General features: G+C 37.7%; 1 protein-coding gene across 1 annotated transcript in view; it reads left to right on the top strand.

Annotated features, from left to right (window-relative positions):
* LOC140170874 (leucine-rich repeat serine/threonine-protein kinase 1-like) overlaps window positions 1-24,715 on the top strand; it is a 29,251-nt gene extending 4,536 nt beyond the window's left edge. Inside the window, exons 3-20 of the mRNA XM_072194081.1 lie at window positions 5,619-5,869; window positions 6,719-6,791; window positions 8,938-9,017; window positions 10,544-10,806; window positions 11,651-11,802; window positions 12,648-12,814; window positions 15,403-15,671; window positions 16,775-17,011; window positions 18,135-18,357; window positions 18,637-18,759; window positions 18,956-19,126; window positions 19,533-19,793; window positions 19,917-20,073; window positions 20,329-20,623; window positions 21,949-22,131; window positions 22,803-23,026; window positions 23,300-23,474; window positions 24,175-24,715. Of these exons, the coding sequence (XP_072050182.1) occupies window positions 5,619-5,869; window positions 6,719-6,791; window positions 8,938-9,017; window positions 10,544-10,806; window positions 11,651-11,802; window positions 12,648-12,814; window positions 15,403-15,671; window positions 16,775-17,011; window positions 18,135-18,357; window positions 18,637-18,759; window positions 18,956-19,126; window positions 19,533-19,793; window positions 19,917-20,073; window positions 20,329-20,623; window positions 21,949-22,131; window positions 22,803-23,026; window positions 23,300-23,474; window positions 24,175-24,715 (3,845 nt within the window). The remainder of the gene's footprint in view (window positions 1-5,618; window positions 5,870-6,718; window positions 6,792-8,937; window positions 9,018-10,543; window positions 10,807-11,650; window positions 11,803-12,647; window positions 12,815-15,402; window positions 15,672-16,774; window positions 17,012-18,134; window positions 18,358-18,636; window positions 18,760-18,955; window positions 19,127-19,532; window positions 19,794-19,916; window positions 20,074-20,328; window positions 20,624-21,948; window positions 22,132-22,802; window positions 23,027-23,299; window positions 23,475-24,174) is intronic.
* The last annotated feature ends 1,022 nt before the right edge of the window (window positions 24,716-25,737 follow it).

The following is a 25,737-nucleotide window of genomic DNA, read 5'->3' as shown; positions in this document are numbered from 1 at the left end:
AATTTACTCTCAAATTCTAAATTCTAAATCGATTTGCAGCCGTTCAGCTCCTCTCTTTACAGCTCAAGGAAGAATTCTTGCTTTTAAACAATTTGACGTGTTTTAAAGTTGGATGGAAATTTAAAGCATTGTATGATCCCTGTACTGAAAGGTGATCTTTTCAATTCCAGCATTATTCACTTCACTTCCCGATGAAAATAATATGGGCTTGGGGATAAAATTGCTATGGATTTTTAGAAAGACAAGGCAGGTATTTGAAAGCTGTATGGCTTTGATAATCACATACTCTACCTTTTTATAAAGAAAATTTCATCGACATCTGAGAAATGGGTACAATTATGTAAAATGTATTGAAACATTCAATGATTTAGCAATTTAGATTTGAAGTATCGGGGACATCTTGTAAGACAGCAATACGACACGGTTGTTTGATGTGATAATTTATTAATTTTTCTAACAAAACATTATTATAATATTCAATTCTAAACCTGAATAATACCAACAGCTATCACAATAATAAACTGTATATACACATTATATTTGTAACAATTTTTAATATAGATTTTTGTTTATATATCAAATTATTCATCTTTTTCTGCATTTTTTGTGGTAATTTTAATTCTATAAACTGTACATTAGTGTGCAAATTGAGGGCGCTATTTACATATATTTTAGCTTTAGATTAGCCAAATAATATGAGTTATACCTTACATTTCATGATTATAAGTTTTTTGAAAATTCCCTTGTTATTTGTTAGTCTGTTTGCTGATGTTCTAATACCATTTTACAAGTGTCTACCCCTTGTAAGGATGCAAACAAGCTTTTAGATAAATAGCGCCATCATTGTTCAACTTTTCTTAAAGAAACCCAGTTTTACATGCAATCAAACAACCGCGAAGAGGGAAGAATATCTATCGTTGCAGCTGTAATATTGCAGATTAATCCTGAACAGTCTTGAATTAATTTAGTGATAGATGTTGAATTATAAGCCCGTTTCATCTCGTGATATGATACGCCATATCATGTTTTGATGCATAAACATTTTATAATTCATTAATAGTGATGAATATTTGAACTGGATTGAATTTCGTGATATGATACGCCATATCATGTTCATTGTAAGTTGATGCATGAAGGTCATTATTGATAAACATTTTATGAATTCACCAAATTAATAGTGATATGAATATTTGAACTGGATTGAATTTCGTATCATAATAGGATACTATATATGAAGACCTGAGCGCAAGAAGACCGTAAGTCCACTTGGCCCCTCAACATGTATACACTAAAGTTACGTATAGTTTCTATAGGGTTTTATAATGTTTAATACATGTTCATGAAAAGTTGTGAAAGATTTGTTTTGGCCCCTGAAAAAAAATTACCAAATTATACGAAACTATACGCTACTATAGTGTATACATTTTATATTTATATTTATAACATTCGGCCGAAGCCAGGCTAATCCCAATAAAGGCTACTTTTAAGGGACGCCATCCGGATATGATGGGACAGGGATAACTATGCAGGAGGAAAACGCACCCGGAGAAAAACCTAGGACGAGCATGGATCGGCAACCAAACTCACATGTGGCGCCGCGGGGAATTGAACCCGGGCCACAGTGGTGAGAAGCGAGTGAGAAGACCACTACACTAACCCGCCCTGTTGAGGGGCCAAGTGGACTTACGATCTTCTTGCGCTCAGGTCTTCATATTATTATATGATAACGTAACCTTAAATGCAGTTTGATCAGTGGTTTAATTACAATATCAAAACGTAAATAAACAATCAAAAACATTTAATTTTAAACCAGGGATTTTATTTCCGAGTAATGTAAGTGACGGTTCAATTATTACTCTTTTTGTCATTTAGGAAGTGTAACATAATTATTATTTAAACGACTTTATGAAGCTCGTGCAAACTGGCATAGCAGAGAGGTTGCGATTTCCAAACGCTGTGATCGTACGCTCGTCTATCCATTCAAACTCACTCTACTGTGTCAAAGCGAAATCGTGTATTTAGCCAGTTTTCAAGATTTTGCACGTTCGAAACTAACGTGGAGACAACGTTGAAAATGCACAAAATGTGTCCATTTAACAATATATTAAAGACAGCCAAGGATAATGAACATACGAAGGAATGTCTAGCTGTTAATATGATCATTTTTGTTTTAAGAAATCATTATAAAAAAGCAACAGTGAGGTCTGAAAATTTGACTTTATTCATACTCGCGGTTCATACGTACACATTGTCCATTGAAATGCATGTGAGATTAGCAGTATGAAAAATTAGATTGATATTTGCTTTGATACAAACGCACGGTATATACGCACGTCCACGTTGAAAGTAGAGAGATTGCGATGTTACATACGTGGACCGTGCGTTTATACGGCGTTCAAAACGGCGTTCAATATTGCTAGTCTCTGTTCCGAGCTGGATTCATTCGTCACGCAGGAGAACAAGGCGGGTGGAAAAAAAAAAAAAAAAATGTTTTTGAATATTATTAACACGTTTTATACCTTTATATACCGATATTTTTAGTTTTATTTAAAACGTTTTGTGTTTGTTGTGTTTATTAACATTTTTTTAAATTAAATGATTACAAATGATATTGCGTATCCCATCATGATACCAAATGACATTGGGTTATAATTATAATTTAATCGCTACCATATTTTTTTTTATTACTAAGTACTGTTAATCTAAAACTGCTAAGAATGACTATAATTATCATGATTATTACAACTGCAACGATTGATATTCTTCTCTCTCATTGCTGTCTTTACAAGATACCTAATACTTCAAATCTGAATCGTTAAATCATTGATTAATGAATAATAAATTAAATATATAGATATATTTTGTCTTTCTAATAATATACAAAATGTGGAAAAAAACGGCAGCACATTTAATTCAAAGCAGCTCCAATTTTGTTTTGTCTCAAAGCCCATACTGATGTTCGTCAGGAAGTGAAGTGAATAATACTGGAATTGAAAAGATTACCTTTCAGTACAAGGATCATACAGTTCTTTATATTTTCATCCAACTGTAAAACGTGTCAAATTGTTTAAAAGCAAGAATTCTTCCTTTGAGATGTAAAGTGAGGAGCAAAAGGCTGCAAATCTGTTTCAAATTTAGAATTTGTGAGTAAATTATTCAAACATTACCGATTCATAAAAGCATGTATTTTTATTGTTCCAAGCTTATAATTTTCCGTCAAAATTTATTTACTTATTGATTCAGCAGTCGAATAATTTAAGGAATGATCATAAATGGTAAACTCTTTGTTTTATTTTCAGTGATATTAGACAATAATAATTTGCAATGCAAATGCAATATTGTTTTAGCTTGAGGTGCATGAATTCGTGATCACGGCATATTCCATTTCATTACGTTCAATATTAATTCTGAGAAAGAGAGGGCAATTAATGTTGGTTTATTTTTTGCTTTTGAATTTAAGATCAAAATAACAGAAAGGTGTTTTTTTAAAAACATATTTGTATTAGAAAAAACACATTTTCTACAGCTAATGCCAAAGAATGCTAAACGAAACCGACAGTAGAAGTATATTTATGTTATAACCCTCAGGCCCGATTATAGTCGGGCTCGCAACATTTCTTATAATTTGCTGAAATTATCTGAATATAATCTGAAATTATATTCTGATACGCCGCCGTATTTGAGATAATTAAACTTAACGTCTAAAAATTCATAGTGTGTTTTAAATGCAACGAATATTATCGAAAACAATCTATCATAATTCTAACAGATAGATCAAAGTCTGAAAGTCTGGTAATTTCAAGCCCGGATTTGATAGCAGCCAGCGTGATAAACTATACAGTAAAAGCATCCACACCGAACAAACGGAAATCGTTACCGGTTTGCACTTTTAGTATTACTTAAAGTATACAACTTTATTGTCGAATTCTGTGACAAATAATAAATAAGGCCAATTCAGTTTGTTATGGCAATCTTTATTGTGGACTCCATCGCATTTTAACGACAATGTTCTACGACTCCGGAGACGTTGATTTGAATGTCCAGCAATCTGCCTTAGGTAAGCTTTGTTTCAAACTGTTTGAAATTGTGTGCAAATTAAAGGTGGTTGTCTGATTTAAATAAAATTTTCAATTTACAATGTGATTTCTACTTTAATTACGCGGAAGCTCATCACCTAAAGAATAAGAATTCCGCGTTTTGAAATCTTTGCTCCAACGCTTTAATGTTAACAGCTTCCCACACGTCTGTTAGACGACAATAGGTCTATTCAATAAGAAAAACTTTGACCTCATGTATATAATTCTACTAAATACAACTTTAATGCAGAGGTTGTAACGGGTCATTGTACTTCTATCATTTATTCTATCCTGGTGAAGCCGTATTCAATCTCTGTTCGTCTGTCAAAAATACCATTCATGTGTTTAGTGCTTGTTTTTTATGAACATGAAGCGCTGTTTATTTTTTACAACAAAAGCTACACAATTAGCTTACAATAAGGTACGATATTTTAAACCAGCGGATATTTGGCGCGGACTGGGTGGTCAATTGTTGATTCGCCACGCCTTTGTGCTTTCACTGCTTATTAGGCAACACAGACAGGGTTTAAATGAGGTATTATTGCGAGGTCAAACATATGTGCACACACCGGACATGCTTGCCCTCTTACCGTGGGATGCTTCAGGAGATACTTTACTCTTTGTCGTCCCCATTTTACAGGTTAGATTCGCTACACCTTATGTAGTGACCTTAATACAAGGGCATATTCAATATTAATTATTCATAATCGATCGACAGCTTGCCTCACTTTGTAGATCGCAAACCAGGTTTGAGTTGCTAAAAGAACAACCGTTAATTTAGCGTCACCCCTTTGGTTGATCCTGTACACTATAATTAATATTGCTTGGCAACATTTTCCAATATGTCAGTACCGAAATAGGACACACTAGATGCATAGGAGCTTCAGTTAGCTATAAGGATAGGCCACTATATCAATTCGGGGGCACTCATAATTCACGGACGTCTCTGATATCAAATACTCTTGAAACGTCATGTCACATATAAAAACAGTATCATATTTCAGAGACGTCTCATAAATCACATACTCCCTAGTTTCAAAACCCAGTCGCAAACGATATTAGTAATTTTGGTGAACGTACCGGCGCAGTGGGAATAATTTTGTGAGTAAGCCTTAGTTGAGTGCCTGCTAATTATAATATCCAATTTATGAATTAGAGCGCAGGCATGGGTACTCTTGGGATTTTATTACTTCAAAACATTTGATTTTGGCCATTGCAATCTAAGTGTGTTCTGGGACCATTTGTCAGAATTTGCACAGATAGATATAATTTTTCCACAGGTAGATATTTGCTAAACATAAGAAAGCTTATTCTAATACACTCAGCTTCGTTCCGATGTGCTGCACCGAGTGCCCAGCTGTCAAGAAAGCTCGACGTATGTGACATCACAGACACCCCCGTATGTGAAATCCGTGACCCGTCTTTGAAATCAGAGACGTTCGTGAATTACGAGTGCCCCCGAACTGATATAGTGCAACATTGAAACTCCTTGCTGTTTCTACAATTATTGTACATTACCTTGAATGCCACTCTTTTGCACAGATGCCGCAGATAAGCTTATCCAATGCATTCAAGATGGTTCATCCGTTTCAAAGATATTTGAGTACCTGAACACAATTCCTAGACATGCTTATGCTATTCTGTTTGATCAGCCGGAAAGTGAGTTTAATCGAACGAGTGAAATTCTAGAGAAACGGAAAGATTTTCTTCCTGAAGCTTGTGATCGGGAACTAAAACATGTTGTGCTAACGCTGTTGGAGCGAGGATCAAATCCATCCTCCAGAGGATCAAAGGTAATTATTATTTATTGATGCTTAGAAGAAATGCTTACGGAAAAGGAGACAAGTGTGATTCAAAGCTTAATAGACGAAATTTCAATATATAATTCAAATACGGATTTGACTTAATAGGGTGTAACTATATTTATATTGATATATTTACCTCAATATTTAGATGTGTAGCCTACAACACACATTCTCATCAAGAGGGCTCCAATAATGAACTATACGGGGAACTATATAATGGAGTTGGATGTCCTTCTTCCGATTTTTCGAAGTCCTTTCTATTAATCGGATTAGGACATTATAAAATCGAAGGGAGATTTATACTTAAAAGTGTATGTAGGTGGGATGAAAAGCCGACGATCAAGTCCTTGATCACGGTTGAGCGCTGGATTCTGTTTTCCCGTGTGTTTTTTTATAATTTGATGTCAATGATTCCGCATCTGGGTCATGTATACGTCGAAACTGCTCGTTTCAGGGACCGATACAGAATAAGCAATGCATTGCGGAATAGTTTGTGCAGTTTTTGGACACTTTGCACTCTGACCTATCGAAAAAAGAAAGAAATTGGTTTAATGATTAATCATTAATGATTAATTAATGATTACACAAAATCATTTTGCTTCATTGTCATTCAAAGAAATATGCTTTTATGATTCTACTTAACGCAGAAGTATGTCTTTTGGTTTGGGGAGCAGTAACATCCTCCCCCCGCATAAGTTTGCACACATCGACACCAGTTCAATTTCATTTATGGGAATGTACTAGTATTTGATCCATTGATAAGTGTAATATCATTATTAACAACGAAAGCATTCCACACTGTATTACACCTATTTCTATTATTTTTTTCCAACACAGGGTACATCATTGGAGGTTTCCACTACGAAAGGAAACAAAGAGATCATAGAGGCGATTATCAAATTTGAACCAGGTTAGTAGATCAAATTTCTTTCATTCCTACGTAGGAATAGAGAATAAACAAATTGAACTGGTTTGGGATGGAATAATGGAGGAGAGGCTCAATTAGCACAATAAATAAGGTGCCAGTTTTAAACTATTATATGACGATACAACGAAAGTGAGGGTAAATTTCGAAAATCAAGGTATAACCCACAATGTTTGTGACGTTTGTTTTATTTAGAGATAATTATTAGTGACTAAGTTAGTTATGAAACAAAAACCAATGGAAGACTGCACTAGTTGCTTCCGTCAATGTTTACCGCAGCAGAACACATTGACTTGTACACAGCTGTATCTGTAGTTCATACTACACAATGCTCCACATTGATACGAAGCTTGTTGCGACATGGGATCAGAGATGTCTTGTCTGAGATGCGCGCATGATAGCCGCGATGTCTTGTCTGAGGTTCGCGCATTAGATCAGGGATGTCTTTAAAGTTGGTACCGTTCTGGAATTATTATTGAGTGAGATAATACCGTCTCCGTGAAATCAGAATGCTTGTGCCAGTCTTTTTTGCAAGTTATTATTTTATACGAATCTGGATAATTGTGCCGATCGATTTTTAGAAGTTCAGAACGAGAACCGCTCCCACCCTAAAACCGCGATGATGGCTATGATGCCTCTTTATTAATAACGTATCTACTATGTATTATGTTATGAAACTTGACTGCAGGCCATGATTGCAGCCTTGGGTGTTATTTCCTGACTCCCAGCTGGATCACATGGGTTGCATGTGCATGATGCTTTATTCATAAGAAATGATAAATATGTATGCTTGCCTATCTGTTATTGGTTAAGATTTATCCCCCACGTTGATATTTATTTCATTAACAGAACGGTCACTCAAGATGTGTTATGTTTTATGGACTGGCATAGCTGGTTATGAATTGTTTATTAAAAATGAATGCAAAGTAGTTTGCTGACGCATACTTTCGACCGGCAGCGCCAGGAGACCATATTTTGCTTGTCACTCTGTTGACAATTCTTTCTGTTCTACATTATATCCCAGTCCTTTCCCAGCTTTGTGATACTGATAATAATTCTATCGCAGGTGTTTGTTATGTATCTGGCGGCCCTTTTTGCAATCTCCTCCATTTTATTGATGATTTCTTTCTGGTGGGGATCCCAATCAATAGCTAGTACATCATGAGTGCCAAGTGGAAATAACATTACTCAATCAGTCAAATGCAGGCATTGTGAGTGCGGACAATACGGGACTTTTTCAAATTTTGAATATGCACCTTTCATTGTTTTTGTTCACAGCACGAGGGTACGCTGGGGTTCGAACCCAAATCCTTCCGAAAATGTGAGATTATTGAAAACAAATCATGCTACTTTATTGTCTTCTTATCTCCTCTAGACCTAGTAAAGGACATTACACAGCTGAAGTCATGTCTTTGTCTAGCATGTCGTTGGGGCCATGGTGATCTTGTTGAATACTGGATCGAAAAATTGAAGGAAGAAAAAACTGGAGAAAAACTGTCGGATATAAGCTTTGGCCTAGAGCATGACCTTATCAAAGCAGCTCGCCCCTGACAGGTATAAAGTGTAAATATGTACAAAGATAAACCAAACTTAGTCTATTAAGAAAACGGTGGGTTGTGTTTTTTTTAGTGTGGGTTGCGTATGTATTGTTATTACTACTGAGGACTTGCGCATGACAGTATACTGATACTAAGTCCTATGAAAACATCGTAATCGAGGTCCTCTACGCCCTCTATGAAATCATCGTCCTCTGATCATTGATGGACAAATAGAGAATTTTTGGTTTCAGCTCCTCTGAAATATTTACCGTTAAGTAGGGTATACAACCGCGCATAATAGTAAGCCTAATACGATAATAATTTATCGCAAATAAGCTTGGAGTGCATGGTCTTATAGTTGTGTACCTTCTTTTGTCATAGTGTAAAAGGGAACAGCACATTTGTTCGAAGGGCCATTGATCCGAAAAGGTGTTAGAGTCAGGGTTTGAGGCTTGTTAGGTTAGTGTTAGGGTAGGCTTAGAAAGTGCTAGGTTTTTTGAATAATGATTATTATTAGGTATTCGTACCAATGACCCTTTGGACTATTATTCTGCTAGAAAAACCTAACAATATCAAACCTTCACGTTTTGCAGGTGGTCATAAAGCAATAGCCAAACAAGTAATGCAACAACTATGGACAGAAGATGAAAGCACGGATAATTTCAAGAGACAGGTATGGTACAACTCGTACCTTTTCTGTTCAATATTATGAAAAGAATGGAATCGTGATTTGATGAGTCTAATTTAAGTTTTCACCAAAACATTCTCGAACGCGCAAACGAACAACACATATTATATTGTATTGTACAGCCTGTCTCAAAAAAGTTGTGCAAGTAAAAAGCGCCCTCTTTGGCAATTAGAAAATACCGTTGTGACATAATGCTAACATCAATGTCAAGGGCGTAGTCTTAGGTCTCTAATGCCGTTTGTTCTGTTAAATTTGCTTGTTTTAATCTCGAGATATACTTAGTTAACAACGAAAGGGTAAAATCACAATTGTGCCACTTTTACTAGGGAAAGCAAATTGAACAGAACAAATGGTATTTGAGAGGTAAGACTGTGTCCTTGACGTTGATGTAAGCATCATGCCACAACTGTATTTTCTAATTGCCAAAGAGGGCGCTTTTCACTCGCAACAAGACAAGCTGTATTGTATTGTATTGTATTATATTGTATTATATTGTATTGTATTGTATTGTATTGTATTGTATTGTATTGTATTGTATTGTATTGTATTGTATTGTATTGTATTGTAGAACGTCACTTCATAAAATAGCCTTTTCCTGACTAATATCACAGTCAAAACAACTTCATGGACTTAATTAACACTTTCATGAGCTTGTCGAGGAAAATCTAAGTGTAGATAGAAACCATTTACCCTCTGTGTGAAGTGAGCTGGAAAGGTGTTATAGATGTTGCCTTTTGGCAGAAATCATAACAATTCGAACATAGGGTCTATATAAAAAAGGGTCATGGCCCCACTACGGTATTCAGTTCAGAGGCCAAGTACACCCCTACCGCAACAATCCTAAACCACTACCCCTATCCTATCCTTATACCCCACCACACCATGACCTCACTACCCAACCACCTACCCACCTCAATACCCTCACCACCCTATCATACTACCTCTACTGCACCCGTATAACTACCAGCTTATTCCAAATCATTTTCCCACAACCCTACACAACCACACGCTGACCCCACTACCTCAACCCTACAACCCCAGCATCCTACCACACTACCCAGCATTCTTCCACCCACCACCCTATCCCATCCGAATTCTCTACCATACTACCCCAACACACCCTACACTATTACCCCTGTCACCCTACCCTTATATCCACCACCCTACCCCACCCACTACACCACCACACCATGAACCCACTACACCACCACACCCTGACCCAACTACCTCACCACCCTACCTTACCCCACCACCCACTACCCCCAACACCTTGCCCCAACACCTGACCTCACTACCCTACCCCACCTAACCACACCCTAACTACCGCCACTACGTATCCCACTACCTTGACTACCCCACCACTATCCCACCATATCCTGACCCGTTACCCCCATCACCCCAGCCTTTCCCCAACAAACACTATCCCCGCCACCCTTACTACTCCATCATCACCCTACAAATCAAATGGATATAGCACAAGTCACTTAACAAATAATCTGTCGATTTTACAGGACGCATCAAGTGAAACCCTCAAATATTCCCGAAAATTGGCAAAATGGAGTAAACGGCATCTGCCCTACTTCGATTCTGCATGGCTTAATTACAACAATGCTGACGAATTCCTAGTTGATATAGATTTGTCAGGAAACTCACTCTTTAACATCAATGGAGACTTGCTGTGGGGTCTTCCACTTCTGGAAACGTTGAAATTGTCCGATTGTATGCTTCGTAAAGTTCCAGACATCAAAGAAGGCCACTACTTTGCCAGTTTGAGGTAAGGAATATTATTATTGTATATTAAGACTTCAGTGGCACACACCAACATCGTCTGGTAAATAATTACATTGTACAGCAGGGAAACATAAATCAATACCCGGGATCGACACATGTATATGTGCTATGCACGATTTCATATTCAGACGATAAATCTTTGGATGCCGGGGTAGAAATGATGAATATCTTCCGTAATCTTCCGTAATTTTTTGATTCTAAAGAAGCCAATTTCAAGGCTTGCACGTCAATATATGTGTTGAAAGAATATGATAGTCGTTATAGCTTGCGTATTGAGAAAGAACCGTGCGTTTTGAACTCAAAAAGTGACACAAATTCTGATTCTGATGCCGAACAAAAAAAATGACAGCTGATCTCATTCGTAAACACTCGAGTCACGGAAGATACACGGTACTATAGCGCAGCGTAGGCCACTGGTGGAGGCAGTCTAAAAGCAGATGACGTCATGACGTATACCATGCTCACTGACATCTACAGAGGTCAGTCAGGCTATTGTCAATAGCCTTAGTCGGATGTCCCTCGGCCCATTGTGCGTCTCAAAACTATTAAACCGGTCGGAACAAAATGGTCATGCGTGGATGTGGCTTCAACCTACAATCATGTGATTTTTGCCATGAAGATATCGGGGCGATGACACTGTGTGGCGTAGCTAGGAACTTCCGTGGCGGGATGAAGGAGTCAAAAGGATACAGAATGACGTTATAGCCATGATTCAATACAGTAATCGTAATAGTTGCGAATTTATAAAGTTAAAAGGCTCGGGAATTGTTTTACTTACTCATATAAGGCAACCTTTACCAAAAATGACATTTATTGTTCTCTCTTAGCCTACAGAAGCTGGATCTTTCTAATAACAGACTTAGACAGGTACCTGCTGATCTCTTTATGATAAGAACGCTGAGAGAGTTAAATCTGGAGTTCAATGTCATACAAACCATCGACGCGGTGTCTGAATCTTTCCAGCAGAATACAAAATGTGGTAAGACTAATAATTATTTCGTTGAAATATATCAAGAATCCTGAGGTTTATTGATCATGTTGATCATGATATTTGTAACACTTTTATTCGCACACTTGTACTGCCGAAGCTGGATTCCCCATCCCTCCTTGAATGCAAAGATACTGATATCTAACGACTGCAAAGACTCCAGAACAAGGCCGCTCGTATCATCTTTTAGGTCTCTCAATCTCATTCATCCTATGTACCTTTAAACACGCTCCATTGACTCCTAATGACAAATGAATTATTTTCAAAATACTTTTGTATGTTTTTATGTCTCTGAATGATCTTGAACCAATCCACATTTTCCATTCCCACACCATCAAGATGTGGACTCCTATAATCCATTTTTTTTCTGTCTAGGTCTCCAACTAATACTATTAGTGATAGGCTTAAATAATAATTTGTTTTAGTCCTACACATGTCCGCTAAAAGGACAAAAAATGTCCGCTCTATCCATATTGGATCTTATGACATGTCCTACTCACGTAACGAGCATAGCGTATAATGTAAATACAAACTAATGTAGTCTACTCACCTGATTTAATGCTCTGCTGCGAATGGAAAGTTTAATTATGTGGTACATATCACAAGGTTCAGCCTCGGCCCGGCCACATTTTGGCATTTAGTGTTTGAAAATGACGCCTTTCAAGATTGATCATTTAGCGTGTAAACATAATAATATTTTTAAATATTTATATGGGCGACAACTATGGTTGTATTGCTCCTTTAAGTGCTCAAGACACCACTTTGTAGTCGATTTTAGTGGGCCCAGTCATCAGTTTTATCATTTTTGGCTTGGAATCGCCATCTTTTTCTTTCAGAGACACATGGTTTACCTTGGGATTGCCAAAGTTTGAAAACTCTGAACATGGCAAACACGCAGCTAAGAATAATTCCTAACGAAATCCAGAGTGCAAAACAACTAACAATTCTGAATGTTAACAACTGCCGTCTCACACACCTGCCAAGGTCGTGGGAGTGCCCTTTGGTAAGAATTCCAATATGTACTATGTACTTTTAGAAAAAAGTATGCGAACGAGTACAGCTATGTTGTATAGAAGAGTCAAGTGGGTAGACTTTTTTGAACGGAAGGTATTATGTTAATACAACAAGTGCCTTAACGAATTAATCTCCTCCGCCACCGGTTTGATATTCCGCTCGCTTCAAACAAACTGTCTATCAATTTTATTATATAACGCCGTTTTTGACATATCTAACAGAAACAGTTAGGGCCTCGCACAGTGACATCGCCCCGATATCTTCATGGCAGAAATCGCCATGGTAGATTGAATCCACCGCCACACATGGTCATTATACATATCGACCTGTTTAATAGTTTATAGGCCGAAGGACATCTGACTAAGGCTACTGACAATAGCCCCGATTGCCTCGGTGACTGACCTCGCTGTGTGTCAGTCAAGCATGGTATGCCATAGGTCATATTCTTTTAGACAACCTTCACGATTGGCCCATACACTGCGCTATACAATTCGGCACATATAAATCAGAATTATTGCGGAATTATTGTCAGTTTTTGACTCAAGACGCAAGCTACTGTCTCAAAGCGCAAGCTAACGACTATCATATCTGTTCAAAATATATATTCATGTGCAAGGAACCACATCTGGTTACTTTATACGAAATCATTTACGGGAGATATTCATCATTTTCTACACCGGTATCCAAAGATTTTCTTCTCATATCAAACTCGTGCATAGCAAATTCACGTGTATCGATCCCGGGTATTTATTTTAGTATCTCTGCTGACAAAGTAATTATTAGCCAGGCGATGTCGGTGTGCCTCGTCCATCTGTAAAGGACCTACATGAATTTCACAATGCTCCACGCCGTCATGCTAACACACTCGCAGGTCGCTTCTCGACGTACTATTACTACATCTTAGTTCGAATCACTCCACGTGACTATCAAATGAATATTCAATAGCCGATAACCTATTACCAGCATTGTGTGGTTCGAGGGAGCAGTATCAAACAAGCGGGTCGTTTAAAATAGAGACTACTAAAAGGATTCTCGAGTACTAATATACTATAGGATAAGCCACTCGTTTGCGCAAATGAAGTCAGTCATTCAGCCTATGCGCCTTCATGCATGTGATGGCATGGCTGTGTATGAGTGTATTACCTGTGGAAGAGTTGCTGCATGTTTACGTCATCGTTTCAAAAAAATTAAATGGCGAAAAACGGCGAACAATTGGTCGTTTCTTTCCATTACTATCATATTTTGAAAAACCAAGTAGCTCAAGAGTTACCTCAATATGCCTGGAAAATATTTTCTTCGATGACCCCATGACGAGACTGGCTAAATAAGCTGTCCGAATAATTGGCAGTCGATGTGCGCCATCTTGGAAAAATAGCTCGAAATAGACTTCCTCGACAGTCGTTCAAGATTGAGGAGATTTTAGCCTGACGATGTTAGACTTGATCAAGACGGAGTGTCGTTTGCACTCTATCGGTCTAAATGTGCACATTTCATACATAAAATTAGCTCGAAATTCAATAAAACAAGTAAAATATGGGTCTAATATTATCTCTACTAATATAAAATTTGATGAAAATGGTATTTCTTTCTTAAAACAAATAAACATACTTTCAAATTGCATTACAATCGTACCTGTACTTGCAGGTCTGAAACTAAGACTAATTTACCACCTCGATGCCCTAGCAACTGTCAATCAAATACAGGATAAGTCCTTTTGACCAATAAAGCAGTAACGCGCATCATAGCCGTTCACAAGTACGTAAGTTTTAGGCTTACCACTTCGATGCATAGCAACCGGCATAGCAACCGTCACTCAAACTGCCGGCGAAGTGACTTCATTTTTTATACAGGGATTGAATACGAGTGTCACGGCCCTGATATTACATTACTTTAGGCGAAATGATAGTAATAACCAATTTTTTGTCAAGTGTCTGTAGCTTATCAACGCTTGACAAACAAATGTCTCATGCGAAAGTCATTTCCTATAGGAACTACATGACAAATTGTCCAATCTGAGCCATGTTCTGTATAAATCAAAATATGTATCTCCACCCGTTCACACCATGAATGGGTATCAGTATTACAACCTGTAAAACACCATGAAGGACTGCGCGCGCATGAATAAAGCTAGCTTACGCTTTTCAATATACTACATGAACTATGCCAATTGGATGATGTTGTTATCAATGGATTACGAACTATTCGGAGCTCATGAGGTTGTGAAGTGAAAATGTACAAACGTTTTAAAGGCATAAGTAACGTATTGGGTATCACGTGAATCTCAATGATTATTGTTGTAACAACCACATGGAACTAAAGTCCACAGAGGTACATCACTCATTTGTAAGTTTGGTAACTTAGTAAGTGTAAAGAATGTAATTATATGACCAATTGAGGTAGTAAGGCATGAGATGGTGATCACCACAGGTGACTCCTGCGTTGGCATTAAATGAATGAACAACGTTATGATTATTGCAAATAAGTACTCCACAGTACCAAATTGTTGTAATCATTGTAATAATCATGTTCCTACAACCTAACCTGAGTGACTAAGAAACTGCTTTTATTACTGAACAGAAAACAATCAAAGCAAGCAAGAATCAACTCATAACAGTAGAAGACATGAGCAACTGGAGACGTACATTGAAAACGGTCGACTTATCGCAAAACAAGTTGATGGAGTTCCCTGAAACTGTGTGTCAATTGTTTGCCGTTGAAGAGATCAATGTTTCTCATAATGAAATCCAGCGACTACCTGAAGTACACAATTGGAAGACATACAGGCTTCGAATACTGGATGTATCTTACAATAAGATACTGAGTCTCCATAGAGATTTGAAGGAGAGGTAAAGACCATCTAGTTGGACATAACATACTCTAATAAAGAGCTTTGGGATTAGGACTCACTAAATATTTTAGGCGGCGAGGTAGGTACCAGGATAAATCACACGGCTTAGTAGATGCGTCTTGGTCCGCTCGTCTCGGCTAGTCCCTTAGATTGGTAGTTCTGTTCATCGGCTCTTCATCATAGATTTGGCATTGGTATGGGCGCTACTAAAAAGCTCTCCAGAGAACTAGAGGTTCGACCAGGGTCTTATTTAGGCTTTCAGACTCAGCCAAGCACGAATATTATCACACCAACAACAAGACAATCAAAACCACAATTTACTGATATTTAAGTTATTTATCACCTTACTACATCTTCCTCATTCCGTTCGTAACTTTATATTAAAACTAACAAGTGAACTGGGAGTAAAACAAACTCCATTATCAAAGTAATAATTAGCGAGAATTATTGTCACTCTGACTAAGAGGTTGTGTCCAAATCTTGACGCACACGGAGATTTTATAGAGAGGTGTTATCTCTCTCTCTCTGAGTGACTGCTACAAGCTACAACTAAATCTCAGCTTGCGTCGTGCACAAGACCTCTGTTTACAAAAGACCATTGTGACGTTTTCCGATGGTCTAATCGAAATGATACGGGAGAGCGATTTCTCACTCGGGGTGAACGACGCCATAATTTTGATTAAACAATAAATTAAAATAGAAGGGCACGGGATATAAAATATATCGCCACAACAATACTTAGGCATATACTTTACTTTTACTGTAACTAATTATATAAACCTTTTTATGACCATTCATTGAATACTTTAATTGTGATAAACATATGTATGATAACTATAATTTCGAATTTCGAATACAAAATGGGCTATTCCAGTTAAAATCCATACATCCCCTATGGAAGACATAACCTTAATATCCCACACAGGGGGTGTAGACTTCAAATGGAGTCACCCATTCAGGTATCCCCATTTACAATCCCTGTGTAAAAGATCATGTCTTTCATAGGGGTGTATGGATTTCAAACTGAATAGCCCTATATTTTCTCTGCAGAAGTACTGTAAATGTTATGCTCCTGTTTTTAATTTGGTTTCTTTGGCTTAGATTGATGAAAGAAAAAAGTTCCAGAGGCAAACAGAGAGAATGGAAACGCATAACAAAGCTGAGAACTGTTCCAGACTGGCTTCTTGATGTATCGCTCGATGACAATGCCGGACAGTGTGTTTTCCCGACTTTACTTTACACTAGATTGAAGGAACTAGATTTAAGTTTCAACAGGATACAAAAATTCCCCGAAACTGTCTGCAGGATGAGGACGTTGCAGGTGCTTCAGATTTCAGGGTAAAGTATTTTGTTTAAAGAAATCATGTCTCATAAATATAATTGGGTTTAAACTTCTCACCACACAACATGAGTGATAGAATTCCACTGACCATCCAGGAGTCGCACCTGGAACTTTTGGTATACCGCTTCAAGTTCAATGCCCTACCAACTGAGCTACTGGGTCAGCTGTAAAGAGCAGAGGCTGAAGTCACTTTCGCCAAACCCACAATTTTGGAAGTGATTTCCAAATCAAAACCTTTTCTTATGCTTCGTGAATGAGATAAAAATAATGATCAGGATCAAATATCCATTAAAATTCTTTCTCAGCTGACACTTTAGCTAGATCAATAGATCGGTAAACCAAAGATCCCAGTTTGGAATTCTGGATGGTCAGTGGAGCTATCATTCATGCTGTGTGGTGACCAAAATTGTATAAAGTTAGCCATACGTTTGAGCCACATAACATTTATTTTGTTATTTCTTGTGTATCACATGTATAATCTCAATAAAAACTGCACTAACAAAGTAAATTATATACTTCTGAGACTACCTTTTTATGAAATTTTATTAACTTGATCAAATTCGACCATTAACTGCGTGGTCTTCCACTTCTTTAAAATAGTTACGCTGTTAAAGGTGCGTTTTTCTTTGGTTTTAAGGTTATATTATGTATTGTTGGTCGAAGCATCAGGAAAAAAGTAGTTCACAGCATCTTGCGAATGGTAGTGAGCTTGAGCAAAAATTGCATTGCTAATTGAGCACAGCGAGCGTGTAGAAGAATTCAAATATCACAAATATACTTTTGTAGGTCCTGTGGTTCTTGAGTTATGTTGTAAAGAGGGCTGAAACAACAACGCTTTTGTTGTACATAACTCATTAATAACAATAAATTAAGCAAGTTTTCAAAGTATTTGATTTGTAGAATGAACTTTTGCAAAACACCAAAGTGTTATTTTTCAATAATATATTGATTCAGATAATGAAAATCGAATTTTTGGCTGCTTCGACCAACAATACCTCGTATACCCTTAAGTAGTAACGTATATTCCTCACTTCATCATTCTTTGCACATCGATATCAAACACGTTTATAAAAATCGCATTATATATAAATATTACAAACTATTTTTCAACACTTTAAGAAACCCGTTCATGACGCGCCTACCAGAACAGCTAGGGCTGCTATCGGATTTATTTACATTCAATCTGGACTTTGAAAATATTCAAGAGCCAGTAGAAGTAGTCCAAGTGTTACGGAGCAATGACGGCGGCGGCAGGGCGACTCCAGTTGTAAAAGTACTGAAAGAGAAATACCAAGACTATCAGCCATACAATGGTGTGAAAGTGATGATGATCGGACCGCGGGTAAGTTCGAGGTAGAAGAAGAAGGATTTATTGTCCACAATGATCTTCTAAACAGCTACATGTACAATGATCACTTTATAAGCTGGCACTTTGGCACTTTGTGATCAATTGTTGGGATTCCCGCATAATGACGAATATTAAATTACTACAAGCCATCCATGTACCGATCACGACGCCCTCTGGAGTATAGATAGTCATTATAATACAAAGGGTGGTTGATATTTTCTGGGGTTCATCAGTATGTGGGATGACGAATATTCTTATGGAACAATATTTCAGGAATCTGGCAAGACAACATTATTCCGTCTCTTAGCTGGTGACCAAACGGGACATGAGCATAAGAATGATGACGTAGTGTGTGTACATAGATGGGGAAGAAGCGGTTCTATCCCAGGATCCTGGGTAAGCTACGAACAGACACTTATGTAATTTGCTATACTCACGTTTTTAATATTGTTTTGTTACCGTAAAACAAGACAGTACTCTTATTAGTTTACATAATATGATAGGAATAGATGTTTTTAGAATGTGTAGACTGCATGTTTCAGGGTTCTAATGTTCATAAACCACATAAACACTTGTTGTTTTCTTCCACTAGATCTTCTCACAACAAATTGAGTTCACAGTTTGGGATTTGAGAGGAGGAGATGAGAACACAGTTATCAGCCAGACGCTGTTCACTCCCAATACGATCTACCTCCTTGTTTGGAATGCCAACAAACTTGAAGAAAAGCTTCCTGAGATTCGGAAGTGGATGCTCAATGTCAAGGTTTGTAAGAAGACTTCATGTATAATAAGAAATGTATGAGGGCAAAGATATAAATGGAAAAAGCTCACTTATTTCTAAGAGTAGTTGTGTAATAAAAGATTGCTTATAATTTCATAGACAAGGATAAAGGGTCACTGTCCTCTAACAAAACGAATCTGTTTTACTTTATACTTTCCCAGCAAATGCCCGTACCCATAATGTACTTCGATGAAAGGAGAAGATATAAGGAGGCAAGGTGCCTTATTTTTTAAACATCGTGTTGTGCATGTGCATTTAAAAATGCACATGCACAACACTATGTTTAAAACAAATGCAACCTTGTGATCATTAGTCCATACAGATGCACCAACGTGCCCTCTTTTATTTTATATATTGTTATGGCACTATTTTCCATTACCATTACCAGCTTCTAGCTCCTGGCTGTGGCATCATTGGAGTTGGGACTTACGCAATCCACTCGCCTTCTAAGGATATGACACTATCAAACAAACTTTCTGGAGAACCGTTTTTAAAGAGAATCCTGGGTATTGAATTCCAAGTTGACCTGAACAACCCAAGGAGCCCTGAATTAAAAGCATTATCACAGACTCTTGCCCATTATACTATGAACATGACAACCACTGACATCGACAGACCACATGGTCGAATTAGGCTCATTGGACGTAAGGTAAGTCACTGTACTTAAAAGCAGTCTAGTAATATGTTTACTACTATATCTATTCATTAAACAATGCACCAACCTTTCGATGAAAGCTAACACGAAGTAACTTTATCATTACCTACTCCACAGGTTCCACGAGCATTTTTGGAGGTAAAGCACCAACTCGAGGAAGAATTATCCCAACAGATTCACTACAAACGTCCGTGTTTTCTTACTGAAGAGACATTTAGACAGATCAATTCAGACAAAAACAAGGCTACGCACAGTTCTAGACAGCTGAAGTTTGGTAAAGTCCTTGAATTTTCTCAGACAATGGAAGTTAAAAAACCCCGATATGTTACATACGATTTTTGGTCTATTTTCTTTGATTTTGTGACCAAACGTGGTATTTATCTTGAAAACCAAATGTAAATATGTATACATGTTTTGGAGACTAACTTAATTTTCTTGGTCATACTCATAATAGGTAATAATTATATCAAAACGTAACCAATTTAAAAATATTTTGTTTGTTTTCACTACTATTTTGTTTTGTTTAAAGTAATTGATTTCCTACGGGAGGCTGGAAGTTTAATCCACGTGAGTGACCACACCTATCGATTAACAAGTCTCTATTTCTTGGATCCCAATTGGCTGTGTAAAGTGCTTCTAAGTCCAATTGAGCCGAACACCAAGAAAGCATTAGATCGACAACGACACCGAACACGTCGGATAGGAGTTCCGAGGGATGAACTACAGATATGCTGCCAAAGCACAGGCTTCGGAGAAGAACGATTTGAAGAGTTTTTGGAGTTGCTGGGACGCTTTGAAATCGCCATATTGGAAACATCGGACAGGTGAGTCGCTTATATGACGCAATCATGAGATGATACTTACACTATCGCCATGAGATGTTTCCACTCATACTCAGAATTGACGGGTGATTCTATAGGTATATAAGCCTTTTCTTCAAAGTAACGGGTAAAATTTTCTTCCACTGTTTTTCTGTTTTCACGTTGACCTCATCTTTGGTGACATTTGGGGCATTCCACACATCCACCACTCACTACAGGGGAAGAAGTAGTACCTAAAATTTTTTTTTTATACGCTTTTTTTTTTTCGAGTTAAAATTGGTGATTCCATTATTAGTTGGATATCTTTGAAACAATTCAGAATGTTGACGATCTCATTCAGGTTGTTTTTCAATCTTCTGACCTCCGTGAGGTTTACTTTTAACCTCCATGTTAAAACCTCTCTCTTTCTGACTTAGAATGGAAAACCAACAGTAACTCTTCTTTGAATTTTCTGTATGGTCTTGATTTCATTAACCTGGAAGGGATTTTGATAGCTACAAATATTCTGTAAACATTGCATTTTCAGTTGCTGGATCGGATGTCAAAATCAATTTACGAAACAAACATGGCAAAAGTATCCTTACACTTGGAAAAATAATCACAATTCCAAAACTGAACCATGTTGGAATAAATTTGTTTATCTAATTCTGCACATTATGACCCACATGCAATATGACATCCAATGTGACCTCAAGAAGTTACAAGCAATTGAATAGACGAAGGTCCAGTTTTAAAAGTGACAAACTGGCCTGTACATTGTACAGGGCGCAAAGAGATTCCAATAAGGGCAACAAAGAGACAACACAGTTTCTTCAACGAAGCTTTATTTAAAGCAGTTTTTATTTCAGTTTTTACTTCTCTGTACTTTTCATAACTTTCATTTTATTTGTCAGTTCTTTTGTTTCAGTTTTCTTTTGTTCCTAAATTAAAGGCACGCATAAATTAGCCATTCACCACTCTCAAATCAGATGTCTAGTCTGTGGAGTTTTGAATAGGCCAGCGTGTCACTTTTAAAACGGGACCTTCGTCTAATCAAATGCATGTTATTTTGCTTCTTGAAGGCACATTGGGGACAATGGGGTGTCATAATGTGCAGGATTAGATCTATTCCGGATGCATCTATATTAAACAAATTAATTTACCCAAATATGGTTTAGTTTCAGGATTGTTCTTCTAAGTGTAAGGATACTTTTTTGGCGCAGTATATAGATTAAACGTTTGCATACAAATAAACAAAACAAAGCATCAACCAATCTCTACTTCCACTTGCTGCATGCTATTTTATGCAACATAATCTGGTCCAACTGCTGCCTCGTTGTTTCTTCCAGTTATTTCTTGCCGGATCTTGATCCAGAAGATTCTCCGGTTGTCGAAGAAAGGGAAGAAGACACTCTTAAAACATACGCCAATGAATTGATACGACTATACAAAACAAACTACCTTGCACCCGGATTCCTACGAAGGCTCCTCAGTAGAATTCTGGCTGACACGAGAAAGAACAAACATGCTTCGTAAGTTGATTTAGTGGTTATTGCAAAATAGTGGATAATTGACCTCGAACCGGTAATTAACAGGTTAACCGGTAATTAACCAGGTTAATCTGTAATTAACCAGGTTTTCAATTGCCACCCCAGTAGAGAGCTGCACTAATACGGTATACCAGAGAAACTTTATATCAGGGGTGGTTTTTGAGGGGAGGGGTGCAGTCATGAAAAATACCATTGAGGCCTATTGACCTTGACCTATTTTGCTGTGTTACCTAGATAACAAAACATCCAAGATGGTGCAATCCTATCCTTATTTGAATTGTTTGATCAAAACGAACATTTTAACACTTCTTTTGACAAGATGTTTTTGACCCCCATGAAGCCAAAAAAAAACCCCGATAGGTCCTAGATAAGTCAAACTATTCATTTTTTCGAATCCTTGCGACTGGAGGAATACATTACATTAAAATGGATTTTTAACACAATTTGAGCAAGTTTGAAAGTTGTCCCTGTGTAAAGTTCGATGACTTTTTCTCGCCAAAAGCTACGCCGGTTCAATTGCTATCAGGCATTTTCCCGTAGCCCATGATGTCAACTACCTATGGTAAAAGTGCAGCTTTGCCCCCCCCCCAAGTGGTACCTCCAACCCCCGGGTTTACCCACTATTGGTGATTTAGTTTTTCTCTCCTTTCTAGTTCGTTAGTAAGACAAACGAGTCGGACACTGACATGGAAAAAGGGAATTGACATCACCAATGACCATAATCACATAGAAGTTGAGCTCGTAGAGCACGAGGAAGACGGAAGAAATGTCATTTACATTTGCCTATCTGTACAAAGTGATTCGAAAGAGGACGTGGCACACGGCATTGGATTTCTAACGGACCATGTTGAGTATCTGTTAAAAGAGTGGTATGCAGGTAAACCTATTTTATTGTACTATTTTAAGGAGGTTTCGATACATGTACACATCTTAACCTTTATTACCAGTCATTGTTTACAATATTTAAAACAAAATTTGCCATAAAATCTTCAGTGTATTGATGATACATAATGAAGGCCAGTTTTCAATACGCAATGGCGTCACTTTCTCCCCTCTGCATCCTCATAAGACGTCCTGGCAACGCAACTGCTCCTCCTCCGGCCCGGGCAATACTAAATCTACGTTTAGCCAATTATTTGATTATTTACAGATATTATGTCGTCTGACAGGCAAGAAGCAGTGGAAAGATTTGTACCGTGTCCTATATGCATCCATGCTCATAGAAAATCAATGACTGACATCATAAGCAAGTGCCATAAGTTCGAATTTACGGGTTTGACTGTTGCCGCAATCGTCGAAAAGAAGGATTCAATAGAGTGCCATATGTAAGAAATAAAACATCAGTCATTGGTTGACAGGAAAACACCTCCTATGTGCACTTACGCTATTTACTATTTGGCAAATAGGGAACAGTAACAAAATGTCAGATATTACGATTTTGGGAAATAAAACACACTTAAAGTAGTATTGTAACATTTCCAGAAGAAATAGATTTGTATATTCCATAAACTGTTGGGCTTCACTTGCAGACATGTCGCGTTTTAATTTTGAGCCGAACAAATGAGGCAATAAAGTTACTGTTACCCGTTTGCCAATGTATCTGTAAAAATGCACATTATAGTGGTTGTCCCGCCCAGAAAAAAATCATTATTTTATTAATACTGAACCCGGGAAAAGAGTGGCATAGAGTGTGATATAAAAAGTGGTGCAGAATGGAATGATAAAAAGAAACACGAGTGTTATTCCTTTTCTTATACCCATGTCCAAGAATAAAGTGCAAGAGTATTACACCCCACCACAAAGACAGTACATTTTATTTCATTCCTTTTTTATCCTGGTGTCATTATTTCAATTTATACTATCAAAAATGTAAAAGGAAAATAACATGAATCATGTGATATATGAAACACTCTTCCAAAGCTGACGCTAAATACTGGATCTACCTTAAAACGGCAGCTATAGGGATAGTTCGACACATTATAGTAACGTATTGAACCATTTCCTTTATGAATAATTTACTCACAGGGTGACCAATTCCAGCCAAGCTGAGCGACTTATACCTTTGAAAGATGTCGTGCCAGACCTGTTTTTGCTGGATCTGAATGTTGATAAACTAAATGAATGCGACATAAATATCAGCGATATCAAGTTAGGAGAGGGAAGTTTTGGTATTGTTTTCAAGGCAAATATTGGTGAAGAATCAGTGGCGCTCAAGAGTCTCCTGAAGCAGGATTTCAATGATGATACAACTGGTGATGAACTTATCTTTGCAGTTATAGAACAATTTCCTGATTTCCGAAGAGAGATAGCCACAATGTCGCGCCTTCAACACCCGTGTATACTACAGATGGTTGGTGTTTATGTTCAGAAGTTGATGTTTGCGATGGAATTTGCTCCACATGGTGATCTTGGGGAATACATCGACGACAACCTATACATTCCAGATATACCAGGTAGCTCTCATCAGGACGAAACCCAAGACTTCGTCGGCGGAACAGCTCTGAATCGGCTGCTAACCTTCAAGATCGCGTATCAGATAATTGCAGCTGTCGATTATTTACATTGAAGACCAACAACATTCTGCTGTTTACTACTGAGTTGCGGAATTGTGTGAATGTCAAACTAGCGGATTATGGTATATCGCAGTACGCAGCAGCTGGTGGAGTTATCCGTGCACAAGCTGGCCATCATGCATTTGTTGCTCCGGAAATCGCTAATGGCAAAGCCTTCGACAAACGAGTAAGAAAGATTTATATGTACGACAAAATTATAAAATAAAGTACGAAGTCGATGAACTCATACATGCGAATTGATTCAGAGTTATCCGGTACAGTGGTGTTATTGTTACTAATGCAAAAACAGTAATTACTTTTTTTTACCTATAGGCTACCGTGTCTGTTTTAGCATATCATATAGTAAATGTCTTAAATATCAACCTTTCGACGCGACCTCATCGGCTTTATGATTATTGAATAATGTGTGTGCTCGGCATGCTCAATAGCCGACTAGTAATTATTTCATTTTCTGATATTCAGGCTGACATTTTCTCAGTTGGGATGATCATATACAACGTGATGAGCGGCATGCCTCCCGGTGGGCACAGGATATCAATTGAAACTACACTGGACACAAGCGAAGGCAGCAGGCCATCCTTCAAGTTTCAAGACTACACTATTCTTCCAAACTTTCGCCACTTGGAAGAAACCATGTTGACTTGTTGGGAAGAAGATCCGAATGATAGACCATCGGCTACGAAAATACTCGACTCCATGAAGCGTCCTGGTTTTTGCGCCCTTTCCGAATGTTTGGAGATAAAGAAGGCGGCACAAGGTGGATGCATAGCTCAAACGGTAATGAACATGGTTGTTAAATTCATACAATGCAGAGAATGCATCGTTATTCTCGCACATACCACCTCCAAAATCCCAAGGTCTTGATCCTTCCTGACTGGGAATTAGTGGTTTAAGCTGAACTGGGTATGTACTCAGGGGCTGATAATCCTCAATTCGTGTTTAATATATTCACAATTTATGGTAGCATTATGAATTGAAGACCTAAGTGCAAGAAGACCGAAAGTCCACTTGGCCT

Source organism: Amphiura filiformis, chromosome 15 (genome assembly GCF_039555335.1).
Source record: "Amphiura filiformis chromosome 15, Afil_fr2py, whole genome shotgun sequence".
NCBI lineage: Eukaryota > Metazoa > Echinodermata > Ophiuroidea > Amphilepidida > Amphiuridae > Amphiura > Amphiura filiformis.
Note: the sequence above shows the minus strand (reverse complement) of the source record. Positions and strands in the feature narration are given on the sequence as shown.